General features: G+C 40.6%; 4 protein-coding genes across 4 annotated transcripts; 2 read left to right on the top strand and 2 right to left on the bottom strand.

Annotated features, from left to right (window-relative positions):
- Window positions 1-365: 365 nt before the first annotated feature.
- LOC137283706 (actin-5-like) lies at window positions 366-3,963 on the bottom strand. Its single transcript, XM_067815369.1, has 2 exons — window positions 3,752-3,963; window positions 366-2,011 (listed from the first exon to the last, which is right to left on the bottom strand). The coding sequence occupies exons 1-2, from the start codon at window positions 3,878-3,880 to the stop codon at window positions 1,007-1,009; spliced, it is 1,134 nt and encodes a 377-aa protein (XP_067671470.1). The 5' UTR covers window positions 3,881-3,963; the 3' UTR covers window positions 366-1,006.
- Window positions 3,964-10,851: 6,888 nt separating this feature from the next.
- LOC137284611 (trafficking protein particle complex subunit 4-like) lies at window positions 10,852-11,817 on the bottom strand. The gene has a single exon (XM_067816492.1). It carries the CDS (start codon window positions 11,651-11,653, stop codon window positions 11,000-11,002), a length of 654 nt encoding a protein of 217 aa, XP_067672593.1. The 5' UTR covers window positions 11,654-11,817; the 3' UTR covers window positions 10,852-10,999.
- Window positions 11,818-12,293: 476 nt separating this feature from the next.
- Window positions 12,294-15,600, top strand: LOC137284610 (small ribosomal subunit protein uS5). The gene is made up of 5 exons (XM_067816491.1): window positions 12,294-12,587; window positions 13,239-13,349; window positions 14,123-14,296; window positions 14,464-14,623; window positions 15,383-15,600. The coding sequence occupies exons 1-5, from the start codon at window positions 12,369-12,371 to the stop codon at window positions 15,544-15,546; spliced, it is 828 nt and encodes a 275-aa protein (XP_067672592.1). The 5' UTR covers window positions 12,294-12,368; the 3' UTR covers window positions 15,547-15,600.
- Window positions 15,601-18,603: 3,003 nt separating this feature from the next.
- On the top strand, window positions 18,604-22,816 carry LOC137284925 (uncharacterized). Its single transcript, XM_067816975.1, has 5 exons — window positions 18,604-18,780; window positions 19,504-19,624; window positions 20,204-20,378; window positions 20,766-20,924; window positions 21,335-22,816. The coding sequence occupies exons 1-5, from the start codon at window positions 18,633-18,635 to the stop codon at window positions 22,466-22,468; spliced, it is 1,737 nt and encodes a 578-aa protein (XP_067673076.1). The 5' UTR covers window positions 18,604-18,632; the 3' UTR covers window positions 22,469-22,816.
- The last annotated feature ends 921 nt before the right edge of the window (window positions 22,817-23,737 follow it).

The following is a 23,737-nucleotide window of genomic DNA, read 5'->3' as shown; positions in this document are numbered from 1 at the left end:
ATCATTTACAGAAGTGACGGTGTCATCTCTGGAGAGTTATCGCCCCTCGCTACAAAAAGATCGCCCATTCGACATCGATGGAATCCAAGTACACCAGCATCGCTGGCAAACGTGTGTGACCTCGGAGGGGATTATGTTGAAACACAATTACCAAGAACATGCCTCCATCAAAGTCAGAGTTCGGCACAGAACTTAAAGCCACTTCTCGCAGAAGATTCAAACCGTTGGTCCACGTTTACAAAGGGACATAACTCTTGGCATGCCTTTTTTACATGGAAACGGACGCAACTGTCCTTTCAAAATATATCACCAGTTGTGTCCTTTTGATCCCTTCTTTTATAAATTCCAAAGAACGTAAGCCAGAGGAAATGACATATCTTTATTGCACTTAATTTCAGCAGAGGAAAACGTGTACATAATCAATGTCCAGCTTATTTTGTCTCTCTTTTAACCGATAAAATGACAAACTGCGCAGTCCATCACTTGAACACATACATTCGTAGACAAGAAGGCCGAAAAGAGTACACTTTAACCTGGGAATAACAAACATAATCGACATTTACTGAAGGAGCGACATGGATCTCAACCAGAGAAGTCAATACACCAATATAACAGCTCTTTAATCACGACTTCATTGGTTTTATTTAACATCGATACATTAATATATCTATTCAGTCTAGAAGCTCATTATCGAACAACATGCATAGATTAGCAAACGTATGTCTTACATTCAAACTGCTAACTGAGCAAGGATAGGCTTACGCTAGATAGACTCATTTTCCTGAATATCAAGCGCTCTGAATCTTCATACAATGGCTATCAAATACCAGTGGAGAAGCCTGACAAGGTTATGTGCTTAGTTACCTCAACAACACCGAAGACTGCGGAATGCCATACAATCCTTGAGTTATGTAACTTGTGCACGTGCACAGGCGACATAATTAGCCGACGTTTATAAATAATTGTACCTTAAGCGCAGTCATATGCACCGTGTGAACACAGATTCTTAAAAACATTTCCTGTGAATGATATTTGGACCACAGTCGATGTAATCCTGCTTGCTGATCCACAACTGTTGGAAGGTTGATAAGGATGCAAGGATTGAACCCCCGATCCACACAGCGTACTTCCGTTCTGGCTGAGCAACGACCTTGACCCTGATGACTGGTGGGGCCAGGTCGGCCACCTCTCGTGTGATCCGGGAAGTGATCCCCGGGAACATAGTGGATCCCCCCGAAATTACAATATTGCAGTAGAGATCTTTCCTGATATCAACATCACATTTTTGAATTGAGTTGTAGATATACTCGTGAACACCTGGTGTCTCCATGCCTACCAAGGCCGGCTGGAACAGCGGTTCTGGGCATCTGAACCTCTCGTTGTCAATACGTATCACCTGGCCGTCCGGAAGTTCATAGGATCTCTCCATATCAGCGTTGGACGAACATGCTTTAAAGTCTCTGTCAAAATCATTGGTAACAAAACATAATTTTTCCTTGATATCGCGAACAATTTCTCGCTCAGCAGTTGTAGTGAAGGAATACCCTCGCTCTGACAAGATCTTCACAAGGTAGTCTGTGAGGTCCCTTCCCGCTAGGTCGATCCTCAATATGGCGTGAGGCATTGAGTAGCCCTCGTATATTGGTACTGTGTGGGTCACCCCGTCCCCGGAATCCAGAACTATGCCTGTGGTTCTTCCCGAAGCATACAGTGACAAAACGGCCTGAACAGATACAAAGAAGGCAGGGGTGTTGAAGCCTTCGAACATTATCTGTGCCATCTTTTCTCTGTTGCTTTTAGGGTTGAGGGGTGCCTCCGTTACTAGGACTGGGTGCTGTTCGGGTGCTACACGGAGCTCGTTGTAGAAGGTGTGGTGCCAGATTTTCTCCATGTCGTCCCAGTTGGTGACGATGCCGTGCTCGATGGGGTACCGGAGAGTAAGGATCCCACGTTTGGACTGAGCCTCGTCACCCACATAGCAGTCTCGTTGTCCCATCCCCACCATAACGCCCTGAAAGAAAGACACTAATGATTAAATGGATAAAGGTTTCATTACACAGCATGCAACTGTATAATACAGACAGTCGCATGTAATTCCCAATTTAAATATATTCTAGCAACCTAGAGGTCAGTCATTAAAGTGAGTGAGTTGAGCTTAGTTTTACGCCACTTTTAGCATGCAACGGCATGGGACTCCTGAAATCGGCTGTACACATTGCACCCATGTGTGGAAAGCGAACCCAGGTTTTCAGCGTGACGAGTGAGCGCTTGAACCACAAGGCTAGCCCCACTAACCCCTGCCATATCATTAGAGGAGACTAAACAGAGCATTCAGTCGTCTTGGCGGCTTCGATGAGGGTGTGCCATCGTACATACATCTATGTTTCTCATAAGGGACCGTTCATAATTCATGGCTGGGTAGGGTGGGGTGGGGTGTGATGATGATTTTTATGGGGTTGCATGTACAGTGTGAATGACCCCTCCCCTCTAAAATTAGTGTACAAAGTAAGTGATCCCCCTGCTTACCATGTAGAAAATCAGTGACCACACACACACACACACACACACACACACACACACACACACACACACACACACACACACACACACACACAAACAAAATATAAAACAACAAAACAACAAAAACAGAAAAATACATCTGTACAAACTTGATGACCGCCCCCACCCCACCCCCCACCCCACCTCTCAAAAACAAAATGGCAAAATGAGTGTCACCCCCCACCCCACCCCCCAACCCCACCTCCCTTAAAATCATCACCACCGCACTCAGCCATAAATTATGAACGGCCCCTAATGCTATTCCCTGTGGTTTGTCCGGTTTATATTAGATTACTCACAGTACGCTGTCATATAACCGGAAACTTGCATAGTAAGTCATAAACGACAATCCATATACTGAACAGAAAATAAAATAGCAACACCGACCCAAGGGAGATAATAACATAATAGGAAGCTCCAGATTCCACTAAGCTCTGCATTTTAATCCCTTAGTGGATCATTTTTCTGAATACCCAAACAATTATTGATATATAACAAGATATTATAATTCAAAAAGCTTTCACTTAATGAAAGAATATTACAAAACATGTTCACTTTATGCAAGTGTTATGCAGCAGTACTTGCGAAAACCTCTCCCTTAAGACGAATTGTTCGTGCATTAGGAAAACGTTTGACTGAAATTACGCATAGCTAAATGAGGCGGAATGTTTTGTTATATTAAACAAATCAACTAACGTTTTTGATTTTCGTAAGAGAATGTGGCAGTTATTTAGTACAAGAAACGTTTTTAACTAGCCTTTTAAGATTCTGGACTTCTAAGAACAGATGGAGCGGTGGGGTGGTGGTGAAAGAGTTCGCTTGTCATGCAGACTCCCCGCTGTTCGATCCCCCACACAGGAACAATGCGTGCCCATTTGTGGTGTTCACCCGCCATGATATTGCTGGAATATTGCTAAAAGATGTCGCCAACGTCATCCCAGTTCCCCTTCCAGGGTTGCGTCCCTTGGGCACCCCAGACACCTACGCTAGTGAGAATGGTTATGTAAGGAACAAAAGTCTACTGTCTACGTCACCTTGGGTACTCCTCCTCCTTGAAGTTGGAACGCCGTGTATATTGTTCCAAGCTGCGCTAAACCCATCTAACTCACTCAAAAAATAAAACTAAAATATTTTGAAACGTGCAATTATTAAAACATAGTCATATTAGACGAAACCACTCGCACAACGTTACCTTATGTCTGGGTCTCCCAACAACGGAAGCAAACACGGCTCTGGGGGCGTCATCCCCTGCAAACCCGGCCTTGCACATACCGGACCCATTGTCTAACACGAGCGCCCCTATATCCAAGTAGTTGGTCATCGTAGCCTTGCTTCTTGCGAGCTCGGACTTCTAGGTCTGCCTTGTTGTAGATGTGTGCAGCCACATTTGTGCCACAACGGTCTGACTGCATTTATGGAATTCCATATGAGTTGCATGATTATTTAATTAGCCATAAATGTGGTATAAATGAGACAATTAGTGGGCAATTATTCCCACAGCTTGCCGTCGACTTCTGCTGCCATCACATCAGAATGGCGTGACACTCCAAAATACAACTTTAATAAAAGAAACAACTTTCATTTGGTTCCAGGGGAATATTTTCATTTTGTTTGGGTTACGTTTACTTCAGAATTTTATGGACGGATTTGGCCCCCAGTATGACATATGGTGATGTGAGCAAACGTAGAGCAGGGCTCCAGATAAAGCGCGTATTTGCGTATTTTACTCAGTAAAAATCATATTTGCTCAATTAATTACAAAACTGGGAGTACAACATACACATAAGAATCACCTAAAACCCAGGGCTATAATACCTTGCGTACTTTACTCATGTAACTAAATTGGCTTGCCTATAATTCGTTGTGGCACCCAAACAACAGCATTACCTAATGGTAGGCGATGCCTGTATATACATACTGGTATATTGTTATAGCCGTAGCCACTCTCCGGGGTGTACTCTACTAGTCACATGACTTCCATGCTGAGTATTTAGAAATGGCTGCCAAATGTTTCGCAAAATGACAATTGCTACAAACTTTCAGTCTATTGAGATGCATGTATATTTATATACTTAGAAGAGTTAAGTACCCAATAAGGATAGGAAACTGTATAAAAGCTCTCATTTCTTTTAACTAATGGGAGTATACAAACTACTAGTTACTAGTTACTAGTTACTAGTCCTCAAAATGCAATTACTCATACACAAACAGACATGGGAGTAAATGCCCAATGGCCTGAAAAATTATCTGGAGCTCTGGTAGAGGCTGTTATGTGGATTGGGTGTTCTAGATCTGTGACGATTGCCAGTCACCGTGAGCCAAATGCCTGGATCGATGCTCATCACTTCAGTCATTGGTGTACATGGCCCAGACTATTGTTTACTACCTGCTGGGTTATGACAGACATATATCGCTGAAATAATTACCTTTCTATCACACTTCCGCAGTGAGGGTATGTGTGAGTTTAGTGTTTCGCCGCACTATATATGGATATTGCTATACTTCGAGCTTTATGGCGGTGGTCTGTTAATAATCGAGCCTTGACCAGACAACCCAGTGATCAACAGCATGATCATCGGTCTGCGCAGTTGGGAACCGACGACGCGTCAACCATGTCAGCAACCCTGACCACCCGATCCCATTAGTCGCCTCTTACGACAAGCATAGTCGCCTTTTATGGCAGGCATGGGGTGCTGAAGGCCTATTCTACTCTGCACCTTCACGAGTCCACTTTCGCAGTGACAGTGTCATTCGGTTTCAAGATTACTGCAGGCACCACAACCTGCATGCACGTGTGCTCTTTATACTATTCCAAACCGGTTTTATACTGTTGAACTCTGATACCATTAACAACCAAACGCCCGTCAAGGACCATCTTTATCATGGAGATATAAAGTAATCCCCTTTCAAAAATCGAGTAGAATATTTTGGAATGTTAAGTAATATTGGTTTGTTAGTTGTTTTGTTGTCCAAGCCATACGACCCCAATCTGTAAATAATCGAATCTGGACCAGATAATCCACTGATCGACAGCATGAACATCGATCAATGCAATTTCGTTAAATAATGTTTAAACAGCCGGTCACTGTTATTTCACACTCAGTTCTCGCCAAACAGGAGGTATTTCTTATACATGCCACAAACAGCCGACACTGTCAAATACTAATGAAAAAACGCATTATTTGTATTATTAAGATTAATATCAAATAGAAAGGCGTATGAGTGGATTTGCTTTAATGCATGCCCCGTTTCTGACTAGCACAAACTTTGTATACCGAGAATAATAAGTTCAAGCGCTAGACCGTTTCTAAACTGAGATGTGAAGCGGTGGAAATGTTAGGCTGAACTGACTGGGAAGACGAATCCATATTTGGAGAAGGTTCATCCCTTAACTGCTTTAGGGATATCATAATCATTTGTATTTGCGATTATGATTACACTGCTTTTAAAATCAAAATAACTATTCCTGTTGTGCTTGTACAACACTATTAAATTTAGGCTTCACTTGTTAAAAGTGATAATCGTGTGACCATACAGCAGTCATTTTGATTTTCACTTTTCAAAAGAAGGTAGCCTTTTTAAGGGAAACAAAATGAATATTTTTCAAAAGCGCACGCATCCTGTTGAAAGTAAAAGATAATTTTCATTGTGGTTTTGTTATTTAAACTAAAAGTACTAAAACCAAATTAGGATAGCCCTTCTAAAAGATTTCCTATGAGCCAACCTATACATTTGCAAAATATACTGGGTGGCGCTTAACAGTATATATAGTGAAATGAGATTTTGCTTCAGTTGACATTTCACTACTTATTATTAACAATCAAATCGCCAACCTGTATAAATACCAGCTCGACTCATTAACATTTACTCCATGGCTCAAATAACTATTTACAGAGTGAGTTTCGGTTCACCGATAAACACCCTATAATTAAAGTTTTATATCGGTCAAAGGGACAACATACCCCCTCCTCCAGGAAAGACATGACGTTTAATCCAACGAAATTAAGTTTCAGGAGAAAATTTGACATAAGCATATTTATTCTTCACGGATCCTGTTTTTTTTCTGAGTGAATGATGTATTAAGACCTGTTCAGCGAAAACAGGGCAAAACGAGGTGGAGGCCGGACCAAGCACAGGCATGGTATTCTGTGATACAGGCCCTCGGGCAGTAATCTGGGCCCGTTCAACAAAGCAACGTTCAAGCACAGGGACTCAACGCTAAAACCTGCCATCAAGGTAGACCGCCCCTAACAGGATCGCTGGATCATTTTATGTAGCCCTGAAGTACAGCATAAGATATAGATTGATAGCAAATTTAGCTTTACAAGACCTCTCTGCGTTAAAGTACGGGTAGTGTGCTGATCCCTGTGAAACTGGATACTGATCCAAATTGAATATTTAAACACACCTCTCGAACCTGTTCAAAAGTCAAGCGATGATTCAAGTTCTTGCGATATCATATACTGAACAGCAACGGAAACGCAATTCTGTCTTTTAGATTATATTTTTTCAAAACTTGTGTTTCTTTTGCTGTTTATAGTATTAGTATACACAAAATGGTCAAGGTCCATTTACGTGACAACGCCCGGCTTGTATCGCTTAGGAAGGTGTTACAAAGACACATATATGTATAGACCATTCAAGGGTCTATACACCTATAAGTCTTACTAACGCCGTTTGAAAGTGATAGAGGCCTCTGTGCGGAACAACACCAATTGTTCAGGACACAGCTGTTAAATACGCAATTACATCAAGTACTTCCTGAAATTACAAACCACTATGATATGACAGTCAGTTGTTTACAATGTCTGCTGGTGTTGATCCAGTGACAGCATTTTATGCAATGCCCTGTCCTCCTGGAGCCCTGTATGTCTGTACCTACTTCACTTTCAACAATCTGGTGTTTTATATTTATTGTGCAGTTTATTTTTTCAAAGCATGAAGGCAGTCACTGGTCATTATCTAATCTGGATCAGACAAACCAGTGATTAGTATTCTGAACACCAACCCTTAGCTGTATGACAGACTTCAATCAAGACAAATCCGAATATACCCCTAACTGGCTTTACATGCACTGGGTTCTTCTAATGCAAAAATACTGGCATTAAGGTTTATACCTTAACACAAAACAAATTATATACCCTGATTCCACTTTAGGGGTTGTTTTGAGGGTGAGGGTTTTGGTTTTTGTGGCATTACAAGCCTCTGTGGATATATGAACAGTTTCAGATCCCCTTCAGATTCATTTTATTCAGTAATTCCCTGTCTGAATGTCTACAGTACAAATACACTTGATGCATATAAATGCATCTAGTGGTGATAACATATCTTGCCTTAAAAGCATGTTTTAAATAAATTACAATAGATTAATATTCTTACAATTTAATAGACTGGAAAATATTTGTTTATCTCTTACCGGGGTTGGTACGGATACTTGCTTAGTAAATCTGAATACTTGGTACACACAAATATCACATGAAATTCACTTTCGACATTGCCTGTATTACAATTTTTACAAGTGGATTTGTTATTATCACTGAGAGTTCTGTTGGATTTGTGTAAAAACCAATTCTAACTTTACATAACGCCCAAATTAACGATTTATCTTGTAGATTCATAATATAATACTCCGGTCCTAGCAAACATTCATGTGAAGAATTGTGTTCTAAAAAACTTGAATAAGTTTTGACATAGACCATTTATGGAGGAAAATGTCCTGAAGATGTTGCTTAAAAATATATAAAAAGTTACACTCATTTCCAAATTCTGAAGAAATCCACACATGAGAAAATTCAGTTGAAAAAGGTAATAGGCTTACCATTACCATCTTGTAACTTTAGGAAAACATAGCTTTGCCTTTGGTACCTGTATGCATTCATTTTTAATAATTTAAGCCAAAATTTTATTTTCTCTAGTGAGAACAAATATATTGCTGCGAACAATTTCCCCTAATACTGGCATATTTGAAGCATACTTTCCCAAATTCAGGAAGCTTTTAAAATATGATGCATGAGCTTTTTCAATACGGTGGAAATATTTAATTTTCTGAATTTCAGACCCATACAAAAGAATCGGCAAAATCTTAAAGTCAAGGATGGCACAAGCAGTACTGAAAGAAATAGCACAGCCCTTGATGCTTGAGCAGATAAACTTTTACAGGCTGCTGACCAATTTAGTCTGCATGAGACTATGATACCCAGATATTTATAATACATAACACATTTCAGCCTTGTATTGCCATAATACCATGGCATCCCCTTTAAATACACCTCCATTTCTGAACACAATAATATTATTTTCTCAATATTAACACTCAAACCATAAGTAATACAACCTTAAAAACCTTTAAAATGCAGCCTTGACGTTCTCCAGAACTTGTTGAGAACATATCAGTTTTACAATTACCAAGCTTTACACAGGATGTTACAGATGAATATATATCTTAAAGACGTTTGTATAGTTTACCATGGCAACCTGACTTGAGTAACATTATTGAAGTTTGCCTCTATCAACATAATCAGCAGCCTTTCTAAAATCTGTAAAGGTACAGAAGAATCGCCCCTTAGGCTTTGAGATATTTGGAATATTGAGTCTGGAGGGTAAATATTTTGTCTTGGATAGCATATCCTGGCCTGAACTCAGCTTGTTCTTCTGAAAAATGTCATGCAAATCAATCCACAAGTGGAGGTGTTTATCCAGTTTTGGTGTAAATTTTTCCCCTGAGATGTTTAGGAGTGATATATCCTGATAGTTGTGTGGGTCAGTTGCACATCCTGACTTGATTAGAGGAATGGTTAGAGTTCCAGGAATCTGTGAATCTAGTATTAAATTAAATAGTGGCTTGAGGAAAGCAATTAATATCCACTGTCCAATCTTGGAAAATTCTGGAGGAATTCCATCTTCACCAGGGGATTTACCAGTTTTCAATTTCTTAATTGGTTCAATAAGTTTTCTATATACATATACATGTATCTCCGGGGGCAGAATAGGCCTTCAGCAACCCATGCTTGCCATAAAGAGTGACCATGCTTGTCGTAAGAGGCGATTAATGGGACTGGGTGGTCAGGCTCGCTGACTTGGCTGACACATCATCATCATCAGTTCCCAAATGCGCAGATCAATGGTCATGTTGTTGGTCACTGGATTGTCTAGTCCAGACTCATTATTTACAGACCACTGACATGCTGGAATATTGCTGAGTGTGATGTAAAACTAAACTCATTCACTCCCATGTTACTCAAAATTGTGATGAACTTAACGTAACATTATACTCCAGACAAGAAAGCATACTGTTTACTTTTATGTTATTTTGACTTCATTGTCCATTTTGACTAGTGGTCCTTATCTGTGATCAGTTCTTCACATAAAATGAGTAAGTATTTCAGTGGCCCTGGCAAACTCACAAAAGAGTTTACAACCAACACCACAATGACATAATAAATAATTTTGTGTTAATAGTTAAATTTCTCTATTAACAAATTGTCTTAATTATCATATTTCCTGACGAGACAAGCCCCTAGAATTGACTGAATTATCAGTGGAAGTAGTTATTCATCAACTAAAACAACATTCTCCCACTCTACCTGAATAAAAATTTCACTTAGGTGGTTAGCCTGATTCAGTTTATAATCAGTGTTTGTCTTGTAAATGTCTCATCCTGATGTTTTTGTTTAGAAACAGCCAACATAGAGCTGAAATATTCATTAAATAATCACGAATAACAAAATATTAGTCCCCAGCCTTCAGAATAGTAGGAATTTAACATTAAAATTAATGTCATCTGTCTACTTTTCATCTGGGCACATGTGATTTAATATTACTTGATCAAATATTTCTATCCTTGATATCTCCAGGGAATATGTTCCGATAAATCTCCACTATACCCTGGATGCATCTACGACTACGACTTATGCAATCAAAAGTCTATGCTGGGAAGCTGAGCATACCAGTCACAATCCACTTTTGCTTTTTTACATCTAACCAATAAAACTTGGCAACACAAATCATACAGAGGAACTCAGAAAGAGGCAGGAGCTCTTGCATATATTTTTTCTGAAGTTTAGGACCTAAGATTTCCCCAAAAGCTGTGTCGCACTGCAAACAAACCTTTGCAGCTGCGACCACTATCTTTGTTGACACTGGCAAGCTTGACTGTAACTGACACTGGCAAACTTCGCTGATTGACTACTGCGGGAATGCAGTGCCAGCAAAGGGAGGTAATAAATTTATCAGGCACAGAGGTAGATATTTGGTTTTTATATCATAAACTTAACATACAACACTAACAAAACGTCAATCTTTATATTTTAAGTGAAAGTTTACATAGCTTAAGTTAACAAAACTGTACCACGGAGCCAGTATATTCAGTGCAAATATAACACAGACATGTCATTCATAAATAACAAATCAATTGTTCAGTAATATCTGGTACCATGATGAATCATATGTTACTGATTCCAAGGCGCTCAGCTTGTTCAAGTGCGCCTTTGAGATTGTCATCAAACAGTTCACATCGGATAGGCATGTCCAATGAATAAAATGGGTTCTTCAAAGCAAAGTCAGCATAAATCTCATACAGCTTCTTTAGCAGCATTTCCACTGCTGTCTGCCTCGGATCTGTGAGCACAACAAATTTGATGCCAGTCATCGTTTGATGGCAATGAAGTTTAAACGTGTCTGTCTCTAAAACTTCAATTCCTGAGGATCTTGGTTCAGGGGAAAGTTGTGTTCCGAATGCGAACAAGGAATGAAACATACTGGCGAGCATTATACGCTGATTTGATGTCAGCTTTGGTCGTCCAAACTTAATGTTGATGGGATATTTCTTCTCGTCATTTAATACTTCAATGATGTCTCTTCCATCTTTTAAGCAGCGTCCATCCGCTGGAATTCCGTTGACAGATAAAACCGTGTGTCCAACTTTGATGCCATCTCGTTCGCCAAAAGCCACGACAACTCGTTCGTCAAATATTTTAAGTTTCAGTTCGAGGGGAAAACTGAATGTCTTCTCAACCTCTGGGCGGTTTGAAGTGTGGTCATAATGATAGATCAGACTCCCCGCTTTGTTGATGACATACACACTAAAAATGGCCATGTTTTGCCAGATGTATGGATCTTTCGATTTGGTGTGGACCCAACTCACATTCAGCGTCCTTGAAACAACACCTTTATGAGTATGAACGAAGTACTCCAAGAAAAACTACCCTCCCACAAAATTAATGTAAACCGGAAATGCGAGGCGTCACAACATTGAGAAATGTAATACCGATCTGTGTTTCCTCGGATGAACGATCAGTTGTTCCGGAAGAGTTCGGCATATTTCGTCTAGTGCGTTTTGGCGATGCATTTCTCCAGTTCGTGGTCATGAAACAAAATGATTATTTCGTGACAGGACACAAAAATAGGTACGCGCACTTCGCTAAACAAAATATAATAAGCCATAACTATATGGCATCTAAGTATTTATCACAAACCGTAAGTTTCAGCATTTTCACAAGTGGACACGTGAGAACGTTTTAGTATTTCATCGTGGTCTTCATCAGACAAAAATGCTCGAGTTATGTGCCCTGAAACCATATGACCCGGAAGTCGACCTTTCAGAAATTAATCACGTAAGTGATAGGACGTGTGTTATCGTTGCCTCCTTTCTATCGTGTCAATTTACATACAATCATGACATATTCAGCCGCTAATGCTTAGTATATACGAAGTAAAACCAACAATCATGGCACATAACTCATTATTTCTTCGAACACTTAGAATATATGTCCGATATCGTGTCGTAAAATTTACACCTGAAATTTCCAGCAATGGCGGACGCAGCCCCAGCCGGTGGTAGAGGAGGATTTCGTGGTGGGTTCGGCGGCAGAGGCCGCGGACGCGGACGTGGTCGCGGCAGAGGAAGAGGACGTGGTCGTGGAGCCAAGGAAGAGAAGGACTGGATCCCCGTGACTAAACTGGGTCGTCTGGTGAAAGATGTCAAGATCAAGAGTCTGGAGGAGATCTACCTGTTCTCTCTGCCAATCAAAGTAAATATTGCAAATACAGTTGTTGTGAATGGGTTATAATATTCCAATCTTTTTTTCAGGTATAATTGGCATTTTCTTAGGAGCATGATAAAGACAACTAAGTAATTTTGACAAGAACGCCTACAAAAACGTTTACACAATAGGTCTGTTTTGAAATGTTTCACATGGATGTCCGAGTTAGAATTTGTTGAGCAAGGCAGTTGTATGTGAAACAGGACCAGGTGCCTGAGGGTCTCATTCAAGTAATAAACACCAGAAATCTTGTATGAAGCTGACATCTCAAGGATAAAGTTAAATAACGTTGAGATGAATATTTGTCAGATATAAAGATGAGAGTTCCTCCTGTTGCCCCATCCCAAATAACGTTTATACATTGATATATGCTACAATTATTAACAAAACCTAACACAACCATTACTAAAGGACTCATAGAAACCAGTAAAAGCCTCAAAATAAAGTCTAATGGTGTTATGTCTGTTAGTCTGCAGAAGAAGGAATATGAGGGAACAGAAGGAACTCTTTCCCATATAACAGTTAATGAATTACAATGCTATCCAAATTGATAAGTTGTTGCACTTCACGTAGAATTAGTTATCGAAAATGGTAATGTAATCATGTTTCAGTATTGTAATATGTGAACTTATCTTGCAGGAGTTCGAAATCATTGACTATTTCCTGCCACCTGGAACCCTGAAGGACGAAGTTCTGAAAATTATGCCTGTCCAGAAACAGACCAGGGCTGGACAGAGAACCAGATTCAAGGTTGGTGTGAACAAATATCTTCTCAACCTCCGGGCAGTTTGAAGTGAGGTCATCATGATTAATCAGACACCGGCTTTGTTGATGACATACACAATAAAATTGGCCATATTTTGACAGATGTATAGGTGATGACCCACCTCACTTGTAGTGCCCTTGAAACATCACTTTTAAGTGAACAAACTTAAGGAAAAGCTCTATCCTCCCACAAAATTAATACGATGCAAACCAGAATTGCTTTTAAACATGGAGAAATGTAATCATATCGAAGGCTGGTTTGAACAAATTGCTCTTTGATGCACCCAGCAATGTTACTGCTATATGGTGGCAGTTTACATCAGCAATTCAAGAATTTTTTCCATCCCTGATATTTGACCCAAAAGAGTAACATTTTTTCAGTTGTGTATGACGAATGGCCCATTTATTCAAGTTGTCAAGAAGTTTCTTAGCTTTGCTATTGGCAGAGACATTTGTCAAGGGGCTAACTGAGAGAGTGAATGTGGAATCTCATTAATCTGACCTCGTCCGTTGCAAAGCAAATTGTCAGATGAATGAGGATGTCGGACCAAGTAAACGAGACTAAATTACGTTATTCAATTTACCAACGAAAGTGTAGGATGAAGTCGATTGCCGGATTAACAAGATTTGACTATATCTAGGGATATTGGCATAAACACTGCGATATGTTTTATTTTGGGAGCACATTTCCAACTTGCTCTGTTTTTAATGAATTCAAGCCATGTTAAATGTGTACAGTATCTACTTGATGTTTACAGGCCTTTGTTGCTGTTGGTGACTTCAATGGCCACATTGGTTTGGGAGTGAAGTGCTCCAAGGAAGTTGCCACTGCTATTCGTGGTGCCATCATTCTGGCCAAACTGTCAGTCATTCCCGTCCGACGAGGATACTGGGGTAACAAGATCGGAAAACCACACACTGTCCCTTGCAAGGTTAGTAGATATGCAGATGTGAAACACACTCTAATATTTTCTGTTGTTGTTCCATTCAGCAGAAATTTTCAGAGCATTTTCAATTTCAAAACATAATCAAGATATATGTCAGCAGAATGTCATGTCAGCTATTTATGGAAGTTTATCTTTCTTTGTTCATTTTCAAGGTGTACGGCAAGTGTGGTAGCAGCCGAGTACGTCTTATCCCTGCCCCCAGGGGTACTGGCATTGTTAGTGCTCCTGTACCCAAGAAGCTGTTGCATATGGCTGGAATTGAGGACTGCTACACCTCAGCTGTCGGTGCCACTGCTACACTTGGAAACTTTGGTATGTATTAAACTAGAATTGCCTCTTGCATCACAACAAAAATTTAACGTTTTTGTTATCTGGTCAAAGGGGGATAACTCTGTGTCCTAGCCATGTTCATGCCTCAGCCTGTACTTAAACTTTATGTACAGTATTTGTCGCTGCCTAGATTTTGAACTAAGTGAAGATGTATTGGTGTATGTCACACTGTGTGCCATGATGCAAGTAAATTAAGTTTGAAGCAATAATTAAGTTTCCCCACTGAAAAAAATTAAATCCTAATGTTTTCATTGGCTAAGAATGTAAACTCAAGAAAATACTTTTTAGGTTGTTATCACTTCATAAATTGCCAAAAGTAAAATACTTTGAGTATTTAGAAGGAATGTTACTTTGATTGAAAATTTTATTTTTATACATTTTTCTGCCTGCCTTTAGGTTTTCAGAGGACATATCTGTAAAACAAGAAATAAAATTGGTCTGGCCTTATGGGGAAATATTTTTATGTTAAAATTTTATAACTAGAAAGTATGAAACTGAGAAGGCTTTTAAGTATGACTCTCAAAATGGTTAAATATTTCATGTGTGAAGAACAATAGCAGTAAGAAAAAATACAAAAGCATCAGAGAAAATAAATATATGTGGAAAGTAACATCCCAGGGTTGCACAAAAATAGCAGGATGTGCTTGAGGGGAAGTTTAACTAGGGTACATGATGTGTTTTCATAAATGTCATGTGCAAGGCATCCAAGAATACAACTCCACATCTCTCTTCTTTGTGCAGCCAAGGCCACCTACCAGGCTATCTCCAAGACATATGCATATCTGACACCTGATCTGTGGAAGGAGACCGTGTTCACAAAGAGCCCGTACCAAGAGTACACCGACTACCTGTCCAAACATCACACACGGGTCGCTGTCCAGAAACAGGAACAGAAGGTGTACTAGATGTGCAAGGAAAACTTGTATAAAACCAAATAAAATAAAAAAGATTAACCCTAATATTACATTTCTTTTTCTTTGAGGAAATTATCAGCAACCATTGGTATTTCTCCTCCATATTTCTGGGTTTAAGGATGAGAGTGACAAGATTTGATGGAATGTAGAGTGAATTAATATGCTGTCCCCAGTCATGACCCCAAATCATGCTGTTGTGTTGCATTAAATAGTAAAAATTAGACCTGCAGTATTTGGGCTTGGGCCCATTGTTAAAGGGATGAAGGATACGATGGAAAGTGCTTAACCCTGGATCACTAGCTCATTGTATATGCACTTATCATGAAAAAGCTTGAGTACTTATTTACAAAACCTGAACTTTAATGTTTGTCTGAACATGCTCAGTCTATAACCACTAAGTTATGTCAGAGTCATACAGGATATGCATAACTGGTCTTATCTCCTGTACTTGCACATTTTAATCTTTCCACCCACCCCCACCTTTTTTACATTTTGAAAGTTCAACAGATTTTCCTGGAATCTCTATCTTACTTGGCTCATTTTCAGTTTAAAACATACATTAGTAAAATTGCTTAGTGAACAGTAGGTGAATGCAACACAGGCTTTTTGTCAGGTTTTAAATAGAACAGGTTAACATGACTACATGTGCATTTGTGAAACCTCTAGTTGTATAGAACTTGCCCCATGCCAGAAGAAATGTAACCTTCATTTTACTGGAAGTCAAAGCATTCATGCAGTGAGGACAAATATGATGCAGCTAAAATATACTGGATACATCACACAGGCATTATGGCTAAAGAACCTGTGAACAGAGTCCTTAAGAAAGCTAGGTCTGTATGGCAACCCTGCTTTGGTAATAAACCAGCTGTTCAGTGTTATGTAATTTGCAAAAGCAGCTGTGTGAAATATTTAAGTTTCAAATTTCCTCACTGGACTGGTCAGCTGAAGGAGGGTTTGGTTTGTTTAACACTGCACTCAGCAATATACTGGCAACTTGGTATTTGTAATCAGTCAGTCTGGACCAGACACTCATGTGATCAACAGCATGACTGTTGGTCAGCAAACCCGACCACTGACCATAAGATCCCGTTTGGTAAGTCATACCACAAGCATGAGTCCCTGAAGACCAGTTCTAACCCGGATCATCACTGAGTCTTGAATTTGGAAAGCACAAGTACCACAACCTCTACTTTAATCATATCACATCTGGGATATATGCATGTGTCATCTCACATGTGCCTGTGTACAAGTCATCCAGTTAGTTAAATAACACAACAATACATCGTTGTGCCAATTTAAAAAGCAGTTTGCTGCGAGTGCAGAGTACACAATGCCAAGTATATTTAAGAAATGAGTTAAAAGACAAGGAGCGGAACATATAGGGTAAGAGTGGATGCGACGTGGAAACGGTGCCTGTTGCGTTATCTGCTGCGCTGTATTATCTGACTAAGGGGATTGTAACAGTTATGTTGACGGACACTAGGAACATGCGGTATCAACCCATCTGTTAAACATGCAAACCGTGCCACTGTATATGTGTTGTGTCAACACGTGAGTCAAGCCCCGGCTGTAGTACATTTGGCTCAAAAGCGGACTGGTGACTTACAATCTAACTCTATAACTTAATAAACATGTAATACCGAATGAAATTCTGATAATCAAAATAGACCATTTGTGAAAGTTATTTGTAAAAGAATTTCCGTCCTCAAAAATAAAAAAGTTATTTAATAAACTATCATCAACACACTGATACAGTTCCTGATTTGTTTCGGGGGGAGCGATCTTGTTTGTTTTTGAACAACAAACACAGATGGTCTGATGTTTTGTTTATGACCAGCATTTATTAGATTTTGAGTTAGAATGCAATTCATCGGTCCGCTTTTGAGTCAAACGCACAATATAAACTTGACAAAATATTATACGGATATTGGTATTTTCATGACTGAAATTTTATCATTGTGTCAGTGAATGGATAGATCATTATTCATTATTTCAAAATTTGCATATATCCCCAACTATTTTTGTCCAGTATATGATGGGAGATGACAAAACAGGTCGAAGTGGTGGATAAGGGCTTTTGAAAAGTTTCCTCCACTTACTCTTTGGAGCTCTCCCCTCAAATGACTACTCATACACTCAGGTAGACGTAGTGTAAACTATAATTTCTTATTTCTATTTAAACAATCACGCCTAAATGTCCATCATTCAACTAGTGTGATTGTTATTGGCTAAACCCTATTCTACCTATCAAAGTTCTACACAAGGGGCGATCGGATAGGCTCGTTCGCTCGTCAACCCTGGTTCGATACCCTACATGTTTACAATGTGTGAAGTCCATTTCTGGTGTCCCATGCGGTGATGCTGCTGAAATATTGCTGAAATCAGCATAGACACAATGACAAAAGGCAGCACACACCAAAATTTCTTCCTATGACTTAATCACTCGTTAGGTGTAAAGGTTATCAACTATAGCAAAGTGTATCCTTGTATGAACATATATTGTTTTATATCAGGTGGATTCAGATTTGTACAAGATGTGTCAGTGATGACGTAAGAATTACGCGCATATGTTTTCGAAGCTCTCTTGCGCTAAGATAGTCGTAAGTGCCATACATTAACGTTAAATTAGGACTATCTTAGTACTAAGCGAGATTCGAAAATCTAGGCCGATATTACATCTCAGTGTCGTTAGATAGAGGGAGCTGTGAAGAATCTTGTTACTTAAGAATATTTAGCGTTGACTTCACGATCTTTACTTTACCATAGTTACCACACTCGTAGCAACGTTGTCTTGCAATGTCCTCGCCGATTTACTTTTTCCAGTTGTCAACTATTTTATCAAACTGCAAAAGACACAATGATGCAAAAGGAGATAACCAGGTTACCCAATGTTTAGCAATGTTTGTACTGCCAAATTGATGCCGGTTTGGAGTTGTTAAAAAACATCCTGCCAGTCGGAAAGTTTACAACAAACTTAACATCGTTGTTAGGTATACTTGACTTGTCACCAGTGGTTTGTTACAAAACAGGGGGAAATGTTACATGGTCAGCTTTGCAGGGAGTGCTGCATATCACTAATGATGACGGGTAGAACAGGACTGTCGCTGTGTCTGTTGCTGTTGCTGAGCACATATCCTGGTCGCGGAGACAACGTCCCCGAGGTATCTTGGGAGGTGGAAGATATGCTGGTGAAACTGCAGGATGATTTAGGAATAAAGAGTCTAGGTAAGTTGGTATTATAGCATCTGGTTATTATATTTTTCACCTCTGTTGTTCCAGTTATTAATTGATAAGCTACATTCATCCCCTGGACTCATTGGTCAGCATAGATATGTCGTCACCTCTATCCATCTGTCACATCACTAGCTTAACACAAAGTGTCTCTCGCTCATTGTCGTAATTGACTGGATGGTTGTTCTAAGGGTCGGTTTATTGAAATCGATGTCAACAAGAAGTTGTGGTCACGAATAGTTCCATGTTTCAAAGGTAGTAGTAAGGATATACTATGTGGTTAGTCAATGATTCATTTCTCCTAATTATAAGACAAAGTCTGAAGATGTAGTGGAACCCTGTTTATCCGAACCTCACGTATCCGGAAACTTGACATACAGGACAGCATTTACGGGAAACAGTGGAAGGCAACTAATGGGTTCGGAAATTCATGTAGGTGAGAAATGCATAATGTGTAGAAAACGCAAGTGTCTTCAGTGGGGTTCGACACTTTTAACCGATACTGAAGGTGATCGTACATCAGTTTCCCAAATACTCGTTGGGCTGAGGCCCCATTACGTATATAAAAACGTGTACCAATCGCGACAATCTTCGCAACACGTCCTCTGAGTTAAAATGTCTCCGAGAGTCGAAAAAATAGTTTATAAAAGTTCTGAAGGTTTTTACCTTTTGCTGGAGCACTGCGTTAGTGTGACATCATACTTGTTCGATCTCCAGGAAGCAAGACACCTCTTTACCGCAAAGATATGGCTGCAGATTACGTCGCCTATTGGCTCATAGAGTTCAATAATGAGGGCTACGTCATCCTGTCATCAGGGGAGGCAACCGGTGACTACAGGTAGTTACCCAACATAATGGTCTTTGCGATCGTCACTGAATGACGTTGAAGAATCACCAAGTAACATAAATGTGAAGAAAGAATGGTATTTCGTCTTGTGTTTTGTACCACGGAATTGACTTTGGTCTACAACACTGGAAATTTGTATTAGTGAGGAGATACGATGTCACTATGCCAGCACACTTAACATGTAAATACCGATCATATTATCATATTATTGTCATTTAAACAAAGTGCATATATGCGATGAACAACATGTCATATATTCATCCAGTCATTATTGTCATAAACGATAATGATCAGGTCAGTTTGTAAATCCACACGCACGCACGCGTGCGCGCGTACACACACATACAAGGAGAAAACAAAATCACACGTACATGTATTAAGCTTAGACAATATAAACTCCCCGATGGAGCGTTGAACCTGTGATTCAAACCCGCTATTGTAGGTTTCCGAACATCTTGTTAACACACTAATAAACAACCTGTGTAATCAGTGTCGTTCATAACATGAAGTATGAGTGGCGCATCCATGTTATGTGTTTGTTTCCCAACACGCTGTACTTCACTGTTGAAGGCTGCTGCAACAGGGTTATCTCCCCTCCCCGGTGGCCGTGCTGTCAAGCCGGGCAGAGAGACGGGGGTCATCATGTGCCAGGTACTATGTGTTCACGATTGACGCCGAGCTCCTGTGTGAAGACAGCCTTGGCTCTATAGCTGCCTCTACCATGGACGAACTGCTGGGCAACCCGGTAAGTATAAGAAGAAAGTGAATTCAACGACGCCCAATATTTCACAGATCTCACCAAGGGGATGTGTACATCACTTGACCTATGGCTGAGTGGGTCTAAAACATCCGTGAAGATCCGGATTATAATTGGTCTTCAGCAACCCATGCTTGTCGTAAGTGGCGACAAACGGGGTTGGGTGGTCAGGCGTGCTGAGGTTAGTTCACACACGTGACATCCCAGTTGCGTAGATCGATGCGCATGCTGTTGATCACTAGACGCGATTGTTTGCAGACTGCCGCCATTTAGCTGGAACATTGCTGGGTGTGGCGTAAAACATGAAATCACACCAAACCTAACCAAAACCAAAACAGCAACCAATTAATCAATGTGTAATTGCCTTAATAATAGAGTGGGCTGCATGACAAACAGTTGGCTAGAGAGTACAGGGCGATTTCCGATGGACAGCGCTATTTAGCGGAGGAGTGGGACAAAAAACGGAGAGACATCCGGGCCAGTCCCGAGTGGAGGACACTCAGCGTAGTTCGCGCAGATCAGGAAGCACAACAGGTCAGTGATCTAATGGGGCTTTGAAAGAATATACATTTTAGGTCTGTGAAGTAATGTGTAAAACAAATTGGATATTGACGCCGGTGACACATTAGCTACTGTTACACGTTGGGCTATCACTTAATGAGGGATCGCTTCACATGCATACACAGTATTCATTCATTCTCTCCGACCTGTTTCTTTTTCTTCTACTTACATTTACATGATATTCCCATGCTTTTTTTACTCTTGACCATCTTTATCTTCAGTGAAATTGGGAAGCCCTTAGAACAAACATCAAATCCCTCATTTTCGCTGACTTGGTAAACGTCTTAATTTATGATTTTTTTTCAGTCCTGTTGTAACCTAGATTGTGTTTCGACCAACACCGAATCATGACTCAAATATATAGCATTTGTTTCACTTTTCAGGTTTACGAAGAACATGTCATGATCGCCCGAGAGCAGGCAGTTGCTGTTGGAAACGCCACCTCTGTTCGCATTCGCTTCTTCAACGAAACTGCTACCTTTGATCCCTTTGTCCTGGTGCCAAAATCTGAAGCAAAACAAATCTCAGACCTTCAGCAGAATGCATGCATCCTAACAAAATTATGTTCACGTTCGGATTTGACCTTAATCGATCCCGAAAAAATAAAAACAGGCGATAACGGCCTTCGATACGTTCCGGTGCGATTCGGCATTACGCTTATTCCAGTGAGGTTTCAGATTGAGGTGTACCTCTCTGACGGATCAGTTGCTGTACGCAACTTCCGGTTGGACGTTTCCTTAACCCGCGCTGCTGATCAGCCGATGCATGTCTATACTGTTCCATTAGAGGAGGAGTTCCCAGATTACTGGCAGCCTACACTGAACGCTACAATCAGCAGACAGTACAAGCAATGCCAGGTGGGCGACGGAACAGTAGCATGGGCCATGGTTCTTGGTTACTACGACCGCCGTTCTTCAGCGAGACCATGTGAATTTGGTACTGCTGCTCAAGGCCTCTTCAGGTGCGGACCCTTTGGTTTCCATGGCGATAAGAAATGTAAAGCTCCAAAGAAAAATAACGCTTCTTTTGAGAAGTATCTTGAATCACTGAAACGTCAGCTGAACGTAATTTGTATGGGCGACGTTGGTGTAATGCCAGACACAATGATGGTCAACATCCAGCCAGTGTTTCATCATTTGATGGAGAATGCTTCCACCGTCGTTATAACCCACCAGTCAGACAAGAAGTTATACGGTCTGCTTCTGAACTACTTCCCGAGGGATCCCGAAGATGCCCGAAACCACGCAATCAAGTATTTGACCAGTAGAGACACGCTTCCGGTTGTGGTTGATTCCCGGATGTCAAGGTTCTGGGGCGCTGTTGGCCAGCATTACGTGGTGGCAACCAGGCTGAGACGAAGGTTTCTGAGATACAGGGTGTGCTCGGGGCGGGGCTGCAGAGACTGGCGAACGGACTTCGATGTGGAGTGGTACGAACATAGCGGGTTGGAGTCCAAGGTTGGAGATGGCTGGCAAAAGGCGAACACATTCTTTGTCGCCGTAGCCTCCTACAAGTAGAACAAACAGAACATTCAACTTGGGTTACTGGGTGGATTTCCAAACGTTTACCGTGATGTCCTGGCACACATCCCCTTAGAAAAATTTATTGATTAATAATACGTTGTCCCATAAAACGTTTATCTGTATTATGTAACGGGCAATTCATGACCTGAGACCGGAGGTAGATGATGATGATGATGATGATGATGATGATGATGATGATGATGATCGATGGGTAGACGAATTAGGGCTTAAACAATCAAACTGAGTTTGCATTAGCGGATTTGCGGTACATGATTTGTGGTGCAGGTGATCGTATTTTGCATCCACCATCATGGATTAAACCAGTGCTTCACTGGATGGAATGTCCTGTTCTTGATTAAATTAGATTTTAGCCAACATGTTTCACTAAACATGTCAGGGGTGGATATAACTTTTTGAGAAAGGGGGTGCACACTACTGAGAAAAGAGGGTGCACACTTCATTGTCCCCCGACTTTCAATGTTCATTTAACAGTATTTGAGAAAAAAAGAGGGAGGGGCTGGGGGTGGTAGGGTTCCGCCTATGAATGTCTTTGGCAAATATTTCTCCCAAGTAGCATCTCTGTTTTTCGAAAGTGCGTAAATAGCGTTTTCTTTTTCTCTTTGGGTAACAATGAACGTTATTTCAAAGTATTGGCACAAATGATCAGAAAACATTCTAACCACCCAATTTCTGTTGTAAATACATCTCTTGTCGCCTAGTAGTGGATGGCGTGGACCTTGGCCTGGGTCAGTATGCGGCATGCAAGTATGCGGCATGTTCTATGAAATGCACATAAAGGGCCCTACAAATGTTATGATGGGACCTGACTAAGCATATTGAAATGTGCACAAGACACTTCTTATTCACTGTCATGGCCGTCCCGCAATGCAAGATGCACTCTCATGGGTTCTACGAAGATCTTCTGAGTTTCATACTGAATTTGTTGACGGTTACGACTTTAATTTACCCAAACAACACGTTTATACATGAACGTTTCAAGACCCTGTAAGGGCAGAATATGCGCAAACAACCCACCTGTGGCTGCACAAGGTATAGAGCCCAGGGGCCCGTTTCACAATGGCCTCCTGCATTTAGGAGGTCGTACCCCATACGACCTTGTTTACGACCTCCTTTACGACCGTATCCATGTCGTACCACGAGGTCCTTAATCCATGTCGCACATCGTTTAAGATGTAATTTGTTGCATAGCAACGCATACAGCGAGACCAAACAGGCATCTGCGTGTCTTGTTATTCCCAAAGT

The sequence above is a fragment of the Haliotis asinina genome, chromosome 5 (genome assembly GCF_037392515.1).
Source record: "Haliotis asinina isolate JCU_RB_2024 chromosome 5, JCU_Hal_asi_v2, whole genome shotgun sequence".
NCBI classification, from domain to species: domain Eukaryota; kingdom Metazoa; phylum Mollusca; class Gastropoda; order Lepetellida; family Haliotidae; genus Haliotis; species Haliotis asinina.
This window is presented reverse-complemented; position numbering and strand designations above follow the sequence as displayed.

Excerpts from the sequence above, each read along its gene's own strand:
- LOC137284925 (XM_067816975.1), top strand. The coding sequence starts at position 18,633 with ATGATGACGGGTAGAACAGGACTGTCGCTGTGTCTGTTGCTGTTGCTG. Across the intron at positions 18,781-19,503 it reads TTTAGGAATAAAGAGTCTAG|GAAGCAAGACACCTCTTTAC; the intron begins GTAAGTTGGTAT and ends TTCGATCTCCAG. Across the intron at positions 20,379-20,765 it reads ACGAACTGCTGGGCAACCCG|AGTGGGCTGCATGACAAACA; the intron begins GTAAGTATAAGA and ends CCTTAATAATAG.
- LOC137283706 (XM_067815369.1), bottom strand. The coding sequence starts at position 3,880 with ATGACCAACTACTTGGATATAGGGGCGCTCGTGTTAGACAATGGGTCC. Across the intron at positions 2,012-3,751 it reads TTGGGAGACCCAGACATAAG|GGCGTTATGGTGGGGATGGG; the intron begins GTAACGTTGTGC and ends TCTTTCTTTCAG.
- LOC137284610 (XM_067816491.1), top strand. The coding sequence starts at position 12,369 with ATGGCGGACGCAGCCCCAGCCGGTGGTAGAGGAGGATTTCGTGGTGGG. Across the intron at positions 13,350-14,122 it reads GACAGAGAACCAGATTCAAG|GCCTTTGTTGCTGTTGGTGA; the intron begins GTTGGTGTGAAC and ends TGATGTTTACAG. Across the intron at positions 14,297-14,463 it reads CACACACTGTCCCTTGCAAG|GTGTACGGCAAGTGTGGTAG; the intron begins GTTAGTAGATAT and ends TTCATTTTCAAG.
- LOC137284611 (XM_067816492.1), bottom strand. The coding sequence starts at position 11,653 with ATGGCCATTTTTAGTGTGTATGTCATCAACAAAGCGGGGAGTCTGATC.